General features: G+C 49.5%; 1 protein-coding gene across 1 annotated transcript; it reads left to right on the top strand.

The window, feature by feature from the left end:
• The first annotated feature begins 2,349 nt into the window (after window positions 1–2,349).
• Window positions 2,350–18,308, top strand: LOC144728403 (mannan-binding lectin serine protease 1-like). The gene is made up of 11 exons (XM_078607816.1): window positions 2,350–2,621; window positions 3,076–3,325; window positions 4,732–4,903; window positions 6,573–6,707; window positions 7,917–8,116; window positions 9,597–9,744; window positions 11,128–11,246; window positions 12,065–12,152; window positions 12,979–13,104; window positions 13,658–13,732; window positions 15,731–18,308. Exons 1-11 carry the CDS (start codon window positions 2,602–2,604, stop codon window positions 16,567–16,569), a joined length of 2,172 nt encoding a protein of 723 aa, XP_078463942.1. The 5' UTR covers window positions 2,350–2,601; the 3' UTR covers window positions 16,570–18,308.
• Window positions 18,309–20,273: the final 1,965 nt, after the last annotated feature.

The raw sequence follows: 20,273 nt of genomic DNA, 5'->3' as shown, positions 1-20,273 counted from the left end.
TGTAGCTACTACGCGTGTTGTAGCTACTACGCGTGTTGTAGCTACTACACGTGCAGCTACTACAGGTGCAGCTACTACACGTGCAGCTACTACACGTGCAGCTACTACACGTGATAGCTACTACACGTGCAGCTACTACACGTGCAGCTACTACACGTGCAGCTACTACACGTGATAGCTACTACACGTGCAGCTACTACACGTGCAGCTACTACACGTGCAGCTACTACACGTGCAGCTACTACACGTGCAGCTACTACACGTGCAGCTACTACACGTGCAGCTACTACACGTGCAGCTACTACACGTGCAGCTACTACACGTGCAGCTACTACACGTGCTAGCTACTACACGTGCAGCTACTACACGTGCAGCTACTACACGTGCAGCTACTACACGTGCAGCTACTACACGTGCAGCTACTACACGTGCAGCTACTACACGTGCAGCTACTACACGTGCAGCTACTACACGTGCAGCTACTACACGTGCAGCTACTACACGTGCAGCTACTACACGTGCAGCTACTACACGTGATAGCTACTACACGTGCAGCTACTACACGTGCAGCTACTACACGTGCAGCTACTACACGTGCAGCTACTACACGTGCAGCTACTACACGTGCAGCTACTACACGTGCAGCTACTACACGTGCTAGCTACTACACGTGCAGCTACTACACGTGCAGCTACTACACGTGCAGCTACTACACGTGCAGCTACTACACGTGCAGCTACTACACGTGCAGCTACTACACGTGCAGCTACTACACGTGCAGCTACTACACGTGCAGCTACTACACGTGCAGCTACTACACGTGCAGCTACTACACGTGCAGCTACTACACGTGCAGCTACTACACGTGCAGCTACTACACGTGCAGCTACTACACGTGCAGCTACTACACGTGCAGCTACTTGTGCTACTCGGATAATCCGGCACTGAATCCCAGCGCACGTCTCCCCGAGGTGCGCGTTATCGCACAACGCAAACACGCCGCGCACTTGACTCCCCGCGTCGCGTTCCCGATGGGTTCAGCTATATTTTTTTTACCGAAATCGGCGGCGGCTGTTTCGGGAAATCGCTGAACTTTCCTAAACGAGAAACTAATCTAAAAAAAAAATGCCGCCCTAACTCGCATTGGCCAACAGAGGCACCGCACAAGCTCGATAACAAAAAGGCCACTTCTCAGCACACAGTAACGCATCTGTCTCCACGTAGAGAAATCATATTTTTTGTACGCATCCCCCATCTGCATAATTGCAGCCGCATTAGCTCAACACTAAGCGACACTCCGGACCATGCTTCGACATTCAGGCAAGCCTGCACGTGCCTGATGACACACTGCATGTTGAAACCGGTTTTGAGTCGTGATTATTTTGTGTGCTGTACCACCACCGTAGACATCCGCTGACTTGTAACTGGCCCTGCTGGTGACCAATTACAGCTTAAACTATGCACGGTAAAGGTGCAGCCATGCAATTGCTTATCATGCCACTGTTGGTGGAAGGGCATCCGTCGGAGTGCCACTCAAAAGAATGTATTTTATCCTACTGTTCCACGTTAGCCAGACGTTTTAGTGAGTACCCACACTTTACCCCACCATAATCGCACCTGCCGATCGGCTACCTGTGGCGAACCAATTTTATTCCACTGGGTGGAAAGAGGCTTGGGAAATGAGACACTGAATGTTGAAACCGGTTTTGAGTCGTGATTATTTCGTGTGATGTACCACCACCGTAGTCATCCGATGTACCACCACAGACTCGGGTATCCAACATGGCAAACAGCGATGTTGGATACTAGTCAACATCTGTACGCTATTCATACCACTGCGTACGTTTTGTTGTTGTTGCAGGTGTGCCATATAAACATCTCTCTGTCGTACTTGTGGGTTGTTACGGCGTAAAGTTAATCCCGTGTTGGGGTGGCAGAAATTGATTTGTGCTGTTATCTGGAACCGGCGTCACATTGCAATGTACCGCAAAGGTTTGTTTGACTGAGGCCGACTGCCATTTAGGTCTGGGTTTGGTCATCAGACAATGTTATTCAATAATGCATCTACATATAGAAACAAAACTAACATCTGCCAGCGGTGTTCTTCAATGTAGCATATTTAGCTTGTCTGTAATTATGAGGACATATCCGTGCTACCGCTGTATAACTCCACCGTTCAAACAATCAGCACTATACTTTCATCTGCGCTATACATTGAGTGCAGTTGATTTTTGTTTCGGGTTTTTAGCTGCTCCAAAAACATACGAGTACAAAAACATTTATGTCAATGGTTAACATATTAAATGCGCAGACACTATCTAACAGAATGCACGGCTACGCTCTCCATATCTCTCTTCGGCCTTGTGTATACCACGGTTGTTGACCAGTGGATATTTATCTCGGGTGCCGCGTTGGACATGTGTTTGCCGTGGTTATCCATTATGTTGGCTCGCGGATGGGGTTAGAGAGCTCTCCGTCGCTGTCTTTCTCGACCCGGTGCTGATGCCGTGGGGTTCCCCGTTGTGAAGAGGGAGCGAGCAAGCGGCAGAGAAAACTCAACTCGTCCCGTCAGAAAGCGACTTGAGAGAGCAGAGGAAGGGCATGGGGGTGTCCACCTCACCGTGAGTTCGTTATCGACGCTCGTTCAGTACACGAGAACGTGGCGATTGTATCAGAGCGCTTAACGGGTTTTCATCGTGAACTGACTTGTAGCCGTCTTGCAGTGTGTGTTTCGTTCAGCCGATTCTCGGAATCAGCGCTCTTTAGCATGCCTGGCGCTATTTTGGCTATCAGGCATCCACCTACCTGTGATAATGGCCGCATGGTAGCGCTATTGGCGCTTGTTTAATAGGCGTTTAGGTTCGAGATCAGCGGCCGCCCCGGTTAATACTTCGCAGTGGACATCAAAAATCACCGTGACGTAATTAAAAAAGCAGGGAATTCGTTTCATCATCGATTTACGTGCGCTGGGTTCGCACAGCGATCCCACAAACTACGGGGGGGGGGGGGGGGGCAGGGTCAATCCTTCCTGTATCGACGAAATCGGTCCGTCTCAAACTTCTTATTGCCCAGCAGGCCCCAGCTGCTTCCGCCGCTGCTGCTGCTGCTGTCCGCGCTGCTGGTGCCATGCGCACCGTCGGTCGTGGAGGAACATCACCTGTCGGCAATGCATGGCTCGGTGAGGTCGTCCGGCTACCCGAAGCCGTACCCGAACGAGGCCCGGCAGACGTGGCACATCTCCGTGCCGTCCGGATACCGCGTGCGTCTGCACTTCACGTTTTTCGACGTGGAGACGTCGTTTGGCTGCGAGTACGACTACATCAAGGTCAGAGGTCACGGGGGTCGGCAGGTTAGCGGAGGGCGGACGAGTTGAGGTGGTATTGTCGACGGCGGGCGGCCGGTTACGAATGCTGTGGGATGTTATTTACAAACAGAACCCTTGGTGGAGTTGTTTTTGTTGTCGTTGTTGTTGCATTTTTACATTAGCTCCATGAAGATGGACCGCTACGTTGTTGTGATTAGTTTGTTGTCCTTCCCCCGCACCTCCGAATCAGCATAGTTGGCTACGTACGGTGTGAAATAACTTCAACACACGCACGTATGGTTTGAAGGCCTCATGGATGACCTTGTGGGTCATATTACGCCATGGTACGTGGGGTACTATGCATGGTGCAGTGGTCAACTGAGATAAACTTTGAACAACCGTGTGACGGATCGAGTTTGAAATTACCCCAGCAAGAGCCTTATATACTTAAAATGAAAAGGACATTGGGGGTGTAGGTGAATTGTGAATTGGGAAATACAACTTATAATCTTACAGGGGGGGGGGGGGGCATGGGTAAACCATGCAAAGGTGAAACTGGGTGTAGAGGTAAGGGAGAGGCACCTGGTGAAATGGACGTGAGGAAAAGGCAGAATCAGAAACAGCAACAGCCATCACGCTGGAGTCAAACAACGCGGGTCTCCCTGAAAACGAGGCCTCCGCCGATGGCTGAGACATCTCTCGCCCGGAACGAGATGAGATGTTTAAACCCGGCAGACGCCGGGGCAGCCAGGACTGTCGCCGACGATCGATCAAGTTCCATGGCCCTGCATTGAGACGTTTTTTTTTTATTTTACACGCTTTTATTTTACTCACTCTGTCTGTTGTTGTCGTTGTTGTTGTATCCTCAACTCTTGTAACTCAATTTTAACCCATTCCCAATGTGGTATCGACTGCAAACTTCGTATATTTATGTCTTACTGATGACAATACTATATTCTATCATGAAAAAAATATATATTTTTAAACAATGTTTCTAGACGCTTTCTATTAACTCACTCTGTCTTGTTGTCGTCGTATCCTCAAATCGTGTAACTCAATTTTAACCCACTTCCCATTGTGATATCGACTGCAAACTTGGTATACTTATGTCATACTGATGACAAAACTATATTCTATCATTAAAAACATTTTTAAACCATCTTTTTTATATGTTATGTTTCGGCTTGGGTCTAATTGTCCACGCTCAACTAACGTTGGCTGTAAATCACCACGGCCCCTGACGTTATGGCAAGCTTCGTGGCCACTTCCTGGAGTTGTGGAGTTTTGCAATTACTCGTACGGTACATTTCATTAAAGCGTGTTTTTAAAAAAGTTTATCTAAATATTACTTATTTTTATTTCATTTATTGTCAACTCCGGTGGCCGTGACGTGACGAGGCCATGCCGGTTGCTCGCCGCGCGTGCAGGTGGAGGTGACCAATGAGATCCTGGGCCAGTTCTGCGGGCGACAAAACGGGAACACAGCACCCAAGGCCGAGCCCATGGTGACCCCGGGGAACGCGGTCGACATCACCTTCGTGTCGGACTTCTCCAACGACGAGCGCTACACGGGCTTCGAGGTCTACTTCACCGCCGTGGGTACGGCCGGCGCCGCTCCGTTTCCCCGTGTTAGTTTTGGTGTGGAGGTGCGACGAGGTTTGCCGCATGGCCCTGGTCTGTGTTTTACCCTGAAAGCCTTCACCAGGGCATGAGAAATCCCGTGGCTTGTCAGTTGCGCAATAATGCACCGCTCAAAGCAATGCAATTAATTACACGTGGCCCTCCTCTCTTATGGTATCGTGGGTATCTTCGTCTTCTTTCCATGGTATGTCTCAGTCTTTTGTAGCTCGGAGGTGGTGACTCTCAGGGCGAGAGGGCTCTTGACTCAGGTTTGAGGAGTGATGATAACTGAAAAATGTTTGTTATTTAAAATTGCTAATATTCATACTCGTCATCATCAGCCATGGCAAATCCACTGCCGGATGAAGGCCCTCGCCATCTCTCAATGGTCCCGTGAGGTAGCGGTCCACACGGCTCCCTGCACACGAGCTGACTACGACCGCTCCATCTCTGTAGTCCTTCCCTCGTGACTGCCACTCCGGTGTTAGTCTCAGCCACCGTCCGTCACCCCTCCCTTCCAGCGCCGTGTCCAGCCCAAGCACGACGGTGTTTTCAAAGCATGACACCACAACTCAATGACACGCAGGTGGAAACAATTGCTGAAGGTTATCTCACGATTTCTTCCTCGAACATCCGTTGTCTCAAGGGTTGTGTTGCGCATTTGTCTTGTTTGCGTTATCATGACGTGTTAATAACCGGGTTGTGTATTTTGCAGAATCTCACGTTTGGTAGATAGCATAGCCCCGTATTTTAATGTCTTGTGCCAACTCTGCGTCTCCTGAACATGTAGGTCACAAGTCTGACCAGTGGCGATTCTGGTGTTGGATTCGCCACCCATCAAAATTGGTATTTTATTGATGGTCACCAAGGGACAAAAAAAAAACTTTCAATGTTTTTTAACATTTATTTTGATGTAGGGCCCTGTTTATATAAGATTTGAATTTTGGGACCACGACCACCAACGCCGCCTTGGGGAATTTCTAGACCTGGCTCTGACTCTGGCTGACTAATATACAGGGTGCTTCAAAAAATGTTAACACTTACATGGGACGATCGTTTTTAATGCATAAAGAACGGCTAATACACAATAACATGAAAACAAATTCTAGATTTGAAGCTTTCGTGACTGCAAGGATTCATACTCTTAGTTCTTTCGGTAAAGTCACGTAGGTAAAAAAATGAAATTAAAATTATTAAAAAATAAAATAATATTTTATTTGTTATTAATTTTAATTTAATTTTTTTAATTTCATTTTTTTTATGAAATTAAAATTTCATTTCATTTTTTAAAATGAAATTAAAATTAATAAAAAAATAAAATAATATTTTATTTTTTATTAATTTTTATTTTATTGTTTTACCTACGTGACTTTACCGAAAGAACTAAGAGTATGATAACAAATGTAATGTTAATAGCTTCAAAAAGTCAACGAGTCTCCACTTGTTCGCCATCATTGTCAACACGTGCCTGGAATCTTCTCCAGGTGGTCTCCAGAGCCACACTTCTCGTGGCATTGTTGCAAATTCTGAGAAGCGTTAAAAAAATGTTTAAGCCCCCTGTGTATCTGACTAAGCATATTCGCACGCCATTACGTTTGGTGTACTCTTGCCTTGAGCTCTGCCTCCACCCACCCCCCACTCTCCCCAGACATCGATGAGTGCGAGGAATATGCTCGCGTCGACGAGCTGGCTTGCGACCACAACTGCTTCAACTACCCCGGCGGTTTCCAGTGCTCCTGCCAGTACGGCTACGTTCTGGCAGACGACAATCGCTCCTGCACAGGTGCCGGCTGCGAGTGCGATGGCCCAATGCGGTGGTGTCAATGTCCCAAACAGTCTGTTAAGGCTACACGGGGGTTCACAAAACGAACCACGAATGCGTGGGGGAGGTAGGGGAGGTGGCGCATCTCACCACGGACTGGGTTCGATCCTCGCTCACAACCAATGACAGTGTCGGATAGTCTAACTGGTCCTGGGCCTCCCCTAGGTCGACTCAACCTCAAAATTTGTACCTGGTGCGGTGGGTAAACATCGCAGCAAAGGAGACAAATGCGGCGGGGCGTGGTGCTGGGCACCGACCCCTTTGTGTGCCGTGCCGGTCTAACACCACTCGTCAGTGACACAGTGGCCTTAAAAAAAACGTAGATATATAATCGGTAACATTTCGAGCAATGGCCCTTCATGTGTTATGCAGAAGGACCATTCGCTTCTTTTTCTTCTTGTTTCGTATGGCTGATGTCGATGCAGGCAGCAACTGAAATTTCACATCGAAACGTCGCCAATTGCACAGGGTGGCCTCAAAATTCAGGAGGCTTCGGATAATTTCATTTATTTTAACACTGGCATCAAATAAAAAAAAATTAGAATAGGTTTTACCCTTTATGGCAATAAAACAGGAGGTGTTAAGATGTTCAAACACCAAATAGAAACCTTTTGCAAGGACTCAAGTTACTGCCTTAACCACACATGGTACTTCTGGTGAACATGCAAACTAACACCAGAGAACCTCCTGGTTACACCAGCCCAAAGGGGATTATTGTGTCCGTCCGTCGTGCAGGGAGGGGCTGGGTGGGGAGGGAGGGGCTAGGTGGGGAGGGGAGGGTGGGGAGGGGAGGGTGGGGCTGGGTGGGGGGTGGGAGGGTGAGGCTGGGTGGGGAGGGGCTGGTCTCTCCGTGGTGCCCTTATAAAACTCAACGTTTAACCTACTCACGCCGGCTTGTGCCCACCCTCACAGTCGGGCATATTTGCGGAATACACCACGCCGCTGTTGACCCTGGCTATTGACCGAGCAACCCAACATTCCTACCAGCTCCCTCCGCAGGAATGTGTTTTATTGCGTTGTCTCACCAGCGTCAGACTTTAATTTTTCTGGGAGGGGGTGTTCCAAATCCAAGACTGCAGCCCCTATAGCCCCCCGCGTTAGTCCGACCTTGCCCACGACTGCAAGTGTGGCAACCTGCCCATCTCCCTCCCACCCACCCCCGTCCCACAGTGGAGTGCAGCAACTTCGTGTTCACAGAGCGGCAGGGCGAGTTGTCAAGCCCCGACTTCCCCAGGCCCTACCCCAGGGCCTTGCAGTGCAAGTTCACGCTGCGTCTGGAGGAGGGCTTCGTGTTCAGCCTCGCCTTCCAGGAGCCCTTCGACGTGGAGACACACAATGAGGTCGACACCTGCCCCTACGACAGCCTGACGGTAGGTCAAAAGGTTAAACGTGCACCGCTGCGATTTCTTCAATGATGACGGGCCACCGCGTCGGACGTGCTCCTGTGGCCGTCTGGAACACTCTTTCGTCCGATATTAGGAAGCATCGCACTTTAAAATCGTCTAGATTGAAAACTCGTTTATTTAAAACTGCTTATTATGTTTAGTTCGTTGTCCTTCTGCTGTACCCGCGTGTAAAACTCGCGTGCGATAAGGCCAGCGCAGTTTCGGGGTCTCCGGTCCAAAGACCTGGAACACCGAGTCTGAGCCAGTTCCGCAACAGACTCAAAACATTGCTGTTGTTGGTGTTGTTTCGGAGAGCCTGCTTCAACGTGTGCTCAATGCGCATTCGTGATCGACTGGACTCATAAGAGTGCGCAACCTCAAATGTTTTTACTTCTCCAGCACCTCCGATTATTGCGGTTGGCTACAATGGTGCGAAAAACGTTCAGCATATATGCATATTCTTGGTTCATTCGGTAAAGTCACGTAGAAGGGAAGTAATAAAATAATAAAAATAAAACATAATAAAATAATATAATTATATAATATAATAATATTATATAATAACATAATATAATAAAATCGAAACATATATGCATACATCGGAAGTCCCTCGACTAGAAATACAGTATCTTGGCCAAACGTTTTAAAAACGGAGTGACCGCAGTGTTACCCCACTCACGATGCGGAGTGGAGAGGGACGCGGGGATTTGTGCACCGTCGTTTCCAACCGCCGTGCCAGGAGTTCCCATCCCTCGATCGTGAGATCGCGATACTGACCTTGAGCTGACCTTGAGCCTCCCCTTGGCTGACACGAGCCTTGAATATATACCTGATACGATGTGAAAATATCAGCACTGGGGCGTACAAAGGTGGCTGGGTAGGGGGGGGGTATGGCCACATCTCCCCTTCGTACGCCATGCCAGCCTTCATACGTGCTCGTTTGTAGCTCTTGCATGTACGCATGTTGAACTTATTTTGCACCGTACGGAGCCAACCGTGCTAATCGGAGGTGCGGGGAAAAAACAACAAACTAAACGCAAAAAGCATTTCGCAAGAAGTGCGTGTTGAATCTAGATTTAAAAGTGCATAGCTCCAGTGGCTTCCTAATATCCGAAGAAGAGCGTTCCAGACAGCCACTTAAGCGCATCTGAAAGCACGCGATGCGGTGACCGTCTTTGTTCGACGGCTAGTCAAACGCCGCTGCTGTCAGGATGACCGGAGTTCACGTGGTGGTGTTATGCTCTTTGACGAGATCAGTGAGGTATTGTGGTTACTTTGTGGCGAGCACTCTGTGTGTGGAATAAGTGCGACCTTACAATGTATTCGTTCGGCAACCGGAAGCCAATTCAGCTCGGTGAGCACTGGACGGACGTGGTCAGACATGGTCACTTGCCCCAACAGTATCCGCAGGCTATACAGGGGAAGCGTTGCCTTTGTCTGTGCTTGTCAACGTGCTTCCTGACAGATTCGCTCGGGCGGCGAGGAGTGGGGGCCGCTATGTGGGACGACCCTGCCCGACCCCATCGAGACCAGGGGCTTCGAGGTCGAGGTCGTCTTTCGCAGCGACGCGTCTGGACAGAACAAGGGCTGGAACTTACACTACACTGCTAAGAGTGCGCGGCTGTTCGCATTGCCACGGTGCAAAGGCATTATTGACAACACTCGGCAACTTTATTTTGTTTACTAATAGGGTTTTTCCCCTTTTTTCTGGCAACAAAACTGACACCTTTTGCAAGGATGATGTAGCTGCTCACCCCGAGCTCTCATTACTCTGGTAGTGCGTTGTCTTTGAACTGTGCGCCTTTTGGCGTCATCTGGTCGAACACCATATGAGACTAGGCTCTAAAGAAAGCTGTCTCTGGTGTGGACCAATCAGTTTCAAGGACAATGCATAAATTATCAGAGTATTGTTTTTTGTTTGCATTTGACTGCAAGTATTGTGGTTAATGTAAGCATGATTCATTGCAAAAGGTGTCAGTTTTGTTGCCAGACAAAAGGGGAAAAACCCTATTAGTATATTTTGGCAGAGGTGGGACAAAGTCATTGTTATGCAAGTCCAAGTCGAGTCGCAAGTCATCAAATTCATGACTCGAGTCTGACTCGAGTCCAAGTCACATGACTCGAGTCCACACCTCTGTATTTTGGTGACTTATAATGCGCACAGCATTTCACGGCACATAAGTGACCAAGCCTCTAAGGGGCCGTCCATAAATGACGTCACACACCTGGGGGGGGGGGGGGTCAGACATTTGTGACGATGTGTGACGAGGGGGGGGTGGTTTGAGAAATGTGACGTCACATCAAAATGCGCAACTTTAAATAAATATAGACAATACGTTCTACTTAATTAAATATACTTTTTAATAAATGTTTTCTACAGCATCAGAGTGCAGCGCCACATTAAATACGCACTACAATGACAATAGTTTAAAGCGATTTGAAGCATGTTTTATATTTTTTTGTGCGGGGGGGCGGGGGGGGAGAGCTTTGTGACGCCATATTTGAGGGGGGGTTTGACTTTTTGTGACGCCGTGTGACTAGGGGGGGGGGGGCGGTCAAAAATCGTCCAAAATCGCGTGACGTCATTTATGGACGGCCCCTAAGGATAAATCAGCTCTGGTTACCATAGCCCCTCTTTCAGTCCATCAATCGCTGTGCGTGCGTGTGTCTCCCAGTGGGGAGCGGTGGTGTAGCGGTCAGCTCGCTGTGCCACGTTCCTGACGACCCGAGTTCGATTCCTGCTCACGGGCCGACACCAGTGACGATTATCTGAACCGGTCCTGGGCCTCTCCTAGGTCGACTCAGCCTCAATTGAGCACCTAGTCCGATGTGCCAAAATATTGCCACTGGGGAGACAAAGGCGGCCGAGCGTGGTACGGACCACCCACCCCTTCGTGTGTCGTTCCGGCCTTCATAGGTGCTCGCTAACCGCACTTGCCCCGACAGTCTGTTAAGGCTATACTGGGGGGGTCTTTGCCTTTGTTTGTGTCTCCCAGGTCTTCCGTGCTCTCATGTGACGGCACCAGTGCATGGCTCCATCGAACCAGTGCAGGCCACTTACTCCTTCAAGGACAAGGTGGTGTTCTCATGCGACATCGGCTACAGGCTGATCCAGGTAAAGGGGTGGGGGGAGCAATTTTATTTGCCGCGTTTCTCCCGACAGCCGTTATCCACGTGTCCACCATCCGGTTCTATGCCCACATGTTAAATGTACCTCCCATCGAATGTTAAATCGTGGCAAGAGGCACCGGCTTGCACATCCGATTCGGCGAACGCCATTCGGAACGTAAGGTAAAGATGCAGCAGCCCTGCAATTACTTGCTCATGCCACTGCTAAAACTGAAAAACTATAAACTATTTTGAGTTATTTTACCAGGTAAGGCCCACTGAGCTATAGTGCTTTTTTTCAGAAGCGACTTGGCAACAAATGATAGCTGAATTAAGTGGCTTATCGCATGGAAATGTAGAGCGGCGACGCTCACAATAACGAGCGAAGCGCCGGGCAGCTAAAATACAGCGAGTTGGCACAGTAGGGGAGCACAACTGCTGTGCATCTGCCGGTCATCTCAGTCAGTCAACCCATGGCACCTGGGTCTGTCCCGTGACCTCCCGTCAGCGAGCCTTCGACACTTCACGTGGCCTCAAAGTGCACCTGGCCTGGCACAGGCGCCGTGGTGACATCACCGTTACTTAGTGGCGAATGACGGCTGTTGGTTTCTGGCGGGGTAAATCGTGGGTGATTCACGCCTCTTCCAAGACGTCTGTGCCGGCGTGTAACCGTAAGGTCACGTGCCCTCTCGAGGTGTTCTCTCGAGGGGCTCTCTCGTGCTGCCCAGCAGTGACGTGCGCAAGCGATCGTAGGGCTGCACCTTCACCGTTTGTGATAATGAACTAGCTTCTTTATGCTGCGGCTGGCGACGACGAATTGTGCAGCAGGAAGATGGCAAGGAGGTACCAGCGACTTTGCAAGTGGAATGTCAGAAAGACGGCACGTGGAGCAGGAAGCCCCCCACTTGTCGCAGTAAGCTTCACAATCACACGATCCGCGAAGGGTTTCGAACTGTGGTGGTGGTGGTGGCTACGCCAGTATTTGAGTGCTCCGGAGGAAAGGGTTGGTAGATCACACGAATGTTGCGAAACTCCCTTTCCACGGGCGTTGAGGTGTCATACGCTGGCTTGCCAGGAGATGGCCCATCTGTCCCGTCTGTATGGGATAGAGTGTTGCCCTCTCTCACACATTAGAGGTTTTTCTGGTTTCTTCCCACATGTGTTGACACCCATTAATTGGCTGAAATGTGTTTTTATATATATATATATAACAGCTTGGGCAATTATTGGTGTCGGCTCACTCCGCTCCTCTGATTAGCACGGCTGGCTATGTATGGTGCAAAAGAAGTTCTACATATATAAAAAAAACCTGCCAATAAACAAACGATCATGGGCAAGCCTTGTCGGCGAAGGCGATGATGACGTTACGTGAAATGTGTTCTTGCCTGCCCATGCATGTACTGTGTGCATGTTGAACTTCTTTCGCACTGTACCTAGCCAACCGTGCTCATCAGACGTCATCACGTGACAGAAGCGACGTCGTGTGCTAAAAGTAATAACTTCTGGCATGCCAAAAATATTGGGTCTGTTCTGTGACCTCCTGCCAGCGGGGGCCCTTTGACACTTCACGTGGCCTCCAGGTACCCCGAGCCTGGCACGAGGGCCGTGGCGACATCACCGCCACTTGATGGCGCAAACGGCATTTGTTGCTGTGAAGGCAGAAGCGTTTGACGTTTTGCTGTACAAGTACTGCCCTCTGCCGACGGGGATATTCATCTGTGGCCGTGTTCCCATTCCAGTTGTCGACTGCGGGAAACCGGCCCAGCCCGACAAAGGCTTTTGCGGTTCGCCAGACGTCACCACCTACAAGAGTGAAACGGATTGTGGATGCATCGATGCCTATCACTTTACCACGGAAATGAACGGTGAGGGTGTATATTTGTTTCAGTGGTATTATACGTTGTGTTGTTGTTGTTGTTGTGGCGAGATGTTAACTCCCTCGCCTCGTATACAGGAGGTCGTGGGTTCGATTCTAACCCTGACGACTGCTGTATATTTTGAGTTTGCGCGTCTCTCTCTCCGTGGTCGCGTGGATTTTTCTCCGGGTCCTCCGGGTTTTTCTCTCCACATTTAGAAAAGAGCGCTGAGAGTATTTGTCTGCGATGAATTTCCACGTGATAAGCCACTTCTTTGAGCTATCATTTGTGGCCAGGTCGCTTCTGAAAGAAGACGTTAACAACTCAGTGGGCGTTACCTGGCAAGATAAAAAAAAAACTCGTTTGATTTGTATATATTTATTAACTGATTTGTTTACTTTTGCTATATTTTGCACTCCCATCGTGTTTTTGTATTGGTTGTTGTTGTAACAATCTGACCCCGTGCCCCTACTGGACATATGTGAATAAGAGCTTTATAGCTCAGCGGATTTCTCCAGTATCAATAAATATTCTGATCACCGTGAAAATGTTTCTTCTCCAGGTGTGTTCACCTGTAACGAGAGTGGACACTGGACCGACCCTCGCAGTGGAGAGAAAGTCCCAAAGTGTGAACCCGGTGGGTGCATTTACATCAACAGAGCATGTCAACATGCACAGGTGCCAGATCCTCAGCGCCTGGCAGCTACCATCCGGCTCAGGTCTGTGGTTCCACAGCGATCGGTGGGACGCATTTCGCATGGACGATGCTGCTGGAGAATTAAAAAAAAACTACGACGTTATTTTTTTATTGTGGACATGCCGACGCTGCACATGTCCGCATTGTCTGATTATGTGAAATCATTGCTGTAAGGATGATCTGTTCCGTCGCTCGACTAAATCGGATAACGTGACAGTAGTAGGGAGAATAAGAGAAACACATTCCTGCGGAGGGAGCTGGTAGGAACGTTGGGTTGCTTGGTCAATGGCCAGGGTCAACAACGGCGTGGTGTATTCCGCAAATATGGGCGACTGTGAGGGCGGGCACAAGCCGGCGTGAGTAGGTTAAACGTTGAGTTTTATAAGGGTACCACGGGGTGACCAGCCCTTCCCCACCCAGCTCCACCCCTCCCACCTCCCACCCGGCCCCACCCTCCCCACCCAGCCCCTCCCCATCCTCCCCACCCAGCCCCTCCCCACCCAGCCCCAGCCAGCCCCTCCCCACCCAGCCCCACCCTCCCCACCCAGCCCCTCCCCACCCTCCCCTCCCCACCCAGCCCCTCCCTGCACGACGGACGGACACAATAATCCCCTGTGGGCTGGTGTAACCAGGAGGTTCCTACCAGTATTATCATGTAGTGTCAGTTCCTACCATCAATCATGCACCTACGATTAGCGCGGTTGGCTACGTACGGTGCAAAATAAGTTCACCATATATGTACGGCTCTATAGTCGCTGCATTGCTCTATGAGGGCCTTCTAGTGCTGTGGGAGTAGTTGTGGCGTTATTTGGTTGTACTTCGCCACACTGGGCAATGCAAGGAGCGGAGAAATGCAACAAAAAAAGGATTTAAAGCTTTCGTGACTGCAGGGATTCATATTCTTGGTTCTTTCGGTAAAGTCACGTAGAAGGGAAATAATATAATAATATGAATATAAAACAATAAAAATTATCACGACGTTTCGACTGCAACACAAGCAATCATCATCAGCAAAAAAATTTGAAAAAAGTGGATTTCACACCTGATGATGATTGCTTGTGTTGCAGTCGAAACGTCGTGAGAATTTGTATTGTTTTATATTATTTTATTATTTCCCTTCTACGTGACCGAATGAACCAAGAATACAAAAAAGGATGTTGTTATACTGCCCTCTACTGCCCACCCCTTAATAACCTTTGCTACCGCGCAGTGGCCTCCCATCCAAGCACTAAGCAGGCTCAAAAACTGCTTAGCTTCAGATGTGTGACGAGGTCAGGCTCGTTATATTAACTTCATCATAGACACCGCAACTGTCAGCCGTTTCAAATGTATTTAATTGAAATGTTAATTATAGTATATTTACATTTCCCAAGCACAGCGACACTGTGTCATCTACATGCCGTGCATTTCGACTCGATCATTGCATGTGACGTCGGTGGCACGGCTCGGCTTCTGCAATGGAAAAAACAATCTAGCGCCTCCTGAACCGCGGCCAGGCTGGCTCGGCATCGTCCCGGCGGCACGGCTCGGTTGTACGGTGGAAACGAGGCGTAAGGCCTGGAGCTGTGTGCCGCTTGCGTTCCACTCAAGGGACGCGTCACTAACTCCCCCAGCTCCTGCCCCTGGCCCTGCTTGGCCCCCGAGCCAGCGTATCACGGTGTGGTTCCCTGCTCGGCACTGCAAATTGATCAGTGGTAAAAAAATAGAAAAGAAAAAAAAGTACCGCGAGAGCTCCACTCTGGCATGTCTCGATCGCTCAGTTGGTTAAAGGGTTTAACACGTAGGCTTTCGCGACCAATATTATTCATAATAAAGGAGGGTTTTTTGGGAGGGGTTAGATCTTTATCATGGTAAAAGGGTATCGCCGTCCGAGTCACTCCTCACCTGGAGCGGTCGGGAGGGCCTCCTTTCCGCTGACCCACGTTACCTGTGTTGCAGTGTGCGGAGAGCCCAAGCACGTGATAATGGAGTTGTCGCGCATCGTCGGCGGCCGCCCTGCGAGACCGGGGAACTTCCCGTGGCAGGTGCTCGTGAAGTTCATGTCGGGAAGAATGCTCGGCGGCGGCGGCGCGCTGCTCGGGGACCGCTGGGTGCTCACGGCGGCGCACGTCGTGGCGGACTACGCCGCCAACGAAACCACCGTCATCCTGGGGTCCATGAAGAGGGTGTCGATCAAAGAGAACCCGTTGGGATCAATACAGCAGTATACCGTGGACAAGATAATCAGCCACCCTGGCTACGATCCCAAATCGACGGGCTATGACAACGACATAGCGCTCATCCGGTTGGCCGGCGAGGCCGTGACCATGACGGACAGCGTGAGGCCGATTTGCCTCCCGACGGTCGAGGGCGGAAGGGTGAACCCCAAGCTGTCGCCCAACGACGTGGCCTTCGTGTCGGGCTGGGGTCGCACGGCGGGCACCCTCGGCGCGAGGTTGGCGGACACCCTGCAGTACGTCGACCTGCCCGTCGTGCCGCAGGCCGAGTGCGAGAGGGCCAACGCCGGCAAGTGGATCGCGGAGCTCAACGCGAACTCGACGGTCACGGAGAACATGTTCTGCGCCGGGTACTCCGAGGGCGGAAAGGACTCTTGCCAGGGCGACAGCGGCGGACCCATCGTCGTCGTCCAGGACAACAAGTGGTTCACGGTCGGCGTGGTGTCCTGGGGAATGGGATGCGCCAAGCCTGGCCTCTACGGCGTCTACACCCGCGTCGACAAGTACCTGGACTGGCTGCGCGACGAGATGGAGAAGAACGCCGCGAAGTCGGACTACTAGCGGGCCCCACGATCACGAAGCGCGTTGAGCAGTGTCGTCGTGTTGATTACGTCCCGTGCATTTGCAGAGTGATACGTGGAATTGGATTTACGTTATTCCACGCGGGTGTGTGTTTCCAGATCCACGCGTTGCTCTTTCTGCATCTCGGTTTAATTCACAGCACGCACCTCTCCGCGCTTTCATCATTCATGTATATCACGATCTTCCCGCTGTTGCACGAAGATCAGCGTCGCGTCTCTGACACGTGTATTATTCATAAGGATGATAATTATCGCTGCTGATACAGCACTTCCCATCTCGCGATGGCTCGCCATGGTACGGTGTCTTACAAATTGTCGTTGTTATTATTAAGTTGTGCCAGAGTGCTTTGCAATCGAAAAAGTGCGAAACGTGTAAGTCAATAACTGTGTATATCACTTTACCGAAAGAACCAAAGAATCATTCCTGCAGTCACGAAAGCTCCAAAATTAAGAATCAATAACTGTGAATTCAAGCATCATTAATTGGCCATCACTCATCCACTGCTGGATGAAGACCTCCCCCACGTCATCCCTCATCACGGTCCGGCGATGCAGCAATTCATCTCCGGCGCACGAGCGGGAATTCTTTATTACCTTGCAAGGTCAAACGTGAGTCGGATACCCCCCCTGCACCCCCAGCGCCTTCACCAACCTGGCCCCTGCCAGCCTAGGGCGACCCTTGCCACACGGCAGCAGAGCCGGTATCCGAACCCGCGTTGTCTCCTCGCAGCCCACGCGCATGAAGGCCCCCTGAGCGCTACCGTTTGACGTCGAAAATAAAATAATTCCGTTGACAAGTGAGTGTTTGGAAAGCGTTCGTGCGCCGTCCATGCGCGCGCGCGATGTTTTTGTTTTGTTTTCTTCTTCCTCCTCGGCGAACGCTGTTCCACGATGCGACAGCAAGGGGCTTACATTGTGTCGTTGGGTGCTGCACTCCCCCGTAGTAAATACGTGCGTTTGGTGATGTCAAATGACTTGCTGGATTAAGCCTCCCCACCCCCCACCTCGCCCTGTCAGCCATGGCAGTTGTTTGACCATACTTCGCCACACTCGTCAGTGTGGGGTTAAGTTAAGCTGAGGGCGGGGGCCAGGAACAGTTCAGAAAGATCTCGGCTGCTAGCATCAGCCGTCGCCAAACATGTTTCTGGCCTTCGGGGGTTCATTGCGTGCGGTGTACTAACCAGTGTGCCACCATTCCCATATTTTTTGCAGTGTCATAAACGTTCTGGCCGATCTAATGTTCGTGCAACTACTGGACACGCCGCGGGTTTAAAGCCATTCCGTAGCTATCAGCAGCAATTCGCAGTGAGCTGTCGTAAATAAAACAACCACAAAAAGGTGTGAGAGAGAGAGATGAAAAGGTAAAGGTGCTGCCCTGCGATTGCCTCCTCACACCACTGCTGGTTCTGGAGCAGCAGTAGTTCTCAACATTGTTGTAGTTAAATTTCGATTTAAAGCTTTCGTGACTGCAGGGATTCATCTTCTTGGTTCTTTCGGTAATAAAAATAAAACATAATAAAATATTTTATTATGTTTTATTTTTATTATTTTATTAAATTCTTTCTACGTGACTTTACCGAAAGAACCAAGAAGATTGTTGTAGTTCTCAACATTATTGTTGCTACTGCTGTTACACCACCCCTCCTCCCCCCTTGTTGAATGTTGTTTCAATCGGGTGACCCAACATGGTTCTGAGAAATAAATGTACGAATAAATGAACGCGGATTTTTTTTTTGACCAATTTTTTTTTCCATTTCGTGAGGTATCCTAACTAACTGAGTAACTGCAAGTGAATCAAAATAAAATAATCTTCTTGGTTCTTTCGGTAAAGTCACGTAGAAGGGAAGTAATAAATAATAAAAATAAAACATAATAAAATAATTCTCATGACGTTTCGGCCACAACGCAAGCAGCCGTCCTTTCTTCACCTGAGGACGGCTGCTTGCGTTGTGGCCGAAACGTCATGAGAATTATTTTATTATGTTTTATTTTTATTATTGTATTACTTCCCTTCTACGTGACTTTACCGAAAGAACCAAGAAGATGAATCCCTGCAGTCACGAAAGCTTTAAATCGAAACAAAATAAAATCATCAATTTCAACGGAAGCTCTGCACGCGTGACGTAATTCTATCACGCTCGCTGGTTGCTCTCAGAAACCCGCGTTGTTTACGATCCACCAGGTTAACGTATGGATTTAAAATGTATCGTAGTTATTTTATATTGGCAGATTCTTCACCAATGACTCTCACGCACGATATTATTTCGTACGTTCATAAATCACCTCACGCGTACCACCCCCCCACCCCCCAGGTTGAGAACCACTGCTCTGGAAGGCCCCCTCTCCCATGCCAGTATTCATTAAAATATAACAATAGGTTTTACCGTTGCTGGCAATGAAACAGTTGTGTCAAGATGTCAAAACACCAAACAGAATCCCTATCCAAGGAATCCTGTCTGCATTAACCACACATAGTAATTGTTGTGAACATGCAAACAAATTAAACACATTCCTGCGGAGGGAGCTGGTAGGAACGTTGGGTTGCTCGGTCAATGGCCAGGTTCAACGGCGGCGTGGTGTATTCCGCAAATATGCCCGACTGTGAGGGCGGGCACAAGCCGGCGTGAGTAGGTGAAACGTTGATTTTTTAAGGGCACCACGGGGTGACCAGCCCCTCCCCACCCAGCCCCAGCCCCACCCTCCCCACCCAGCCCCACCCTCCCCACCCAGCCCCTCCCCACCTTCCCCTCCCCCATCCAGTCCCTCCCTGCACGACGGACGGACACAACAATCCCCTGTGGGCTGGTGTAACCAGGAGGTTCCTACCAGTAAAATGCTCTGATAATTCTATATGATGCATTGTCAAATCTGTCTCTGGTTTGGACCAATCAGTTTTAAAGACAATGCATCATTTATTATCAGCGCATTTTTTATTTGTTTGCTTGTTCACCACAAGTATGTGTGGTGAATGCAGACAGGATTCCTTGATTTAGGATTCCTGTTTGGTGTTTTAACATCTTGACACAACTGTTTTATTGACAGCAAGGATACAACCATATTGTTATACTGGCTACGTGTCTTAGAAGAGGCGGGGCGTGCCCACACTTCACCTCCCGGTCGACTAACTGTGGCGTGCTCATTCGGCTGCTTGTTGGACAGAGGCGGTGATGATTCAAGGATCTACTCCCGCTGCAGGCCGGGAAATCAAACTTGACAATCTATGGATTGCATGTCCAGTATGCTAAGCATTGCACCACGTCAGCTTAACGGTATACATATGTTCACGGGCAGTTTAGGGGGAAATTGCGTTCGCCTGTGCACGCATTCCCTGGTAGGCGAATAGCTTTTAAAGCCTGAAGTATGGCCATAATAACTTGAAATTTAGCAATTTCAATTTATTATATTTGCCCTTTGTTCGTGCTTTTGCGTGAATTGTTTGTGTTGTTATGCCCAGGCTTTCTTGCCGTCGAGTGGATGATTGTTGCTTTTCATTTCGTCTCAAAGTGAATTACGTGTTGGTGATGAATGCAAGTGGCACTTTTTGCAGATGACGCGCACATTTGTGTACGTGGGATTGGAGTGGTGGTGGGGGTGGGGGAGGAGAAGTTTGCAGAAATTTAGCAAAACAGCGGGAAGCGAGCAAATAGATTTCGGAAAAGCACATGGCCATCATGCACATTTTAA

Source organism: Lampetra planeri, chromosome 28 (assembly GCF_965212315.1).
Source record: "Lampetra planeri chromosome 28, kcLamPlan1.2.h2, whole genome shotgun sequence".
In the NCBI taxonomy this organism is placed as follows: Eukaryota; Metazoa; Chordata; class Hyperoartia; order Petromyzontiformes; family Petromyzontidae; genus Lampetra; species Lampetra planeri.
Note: the sequence above shows the minus strand (reverse complement) of the source record. Positions and strands in the feature narration are given on the sequence as shown.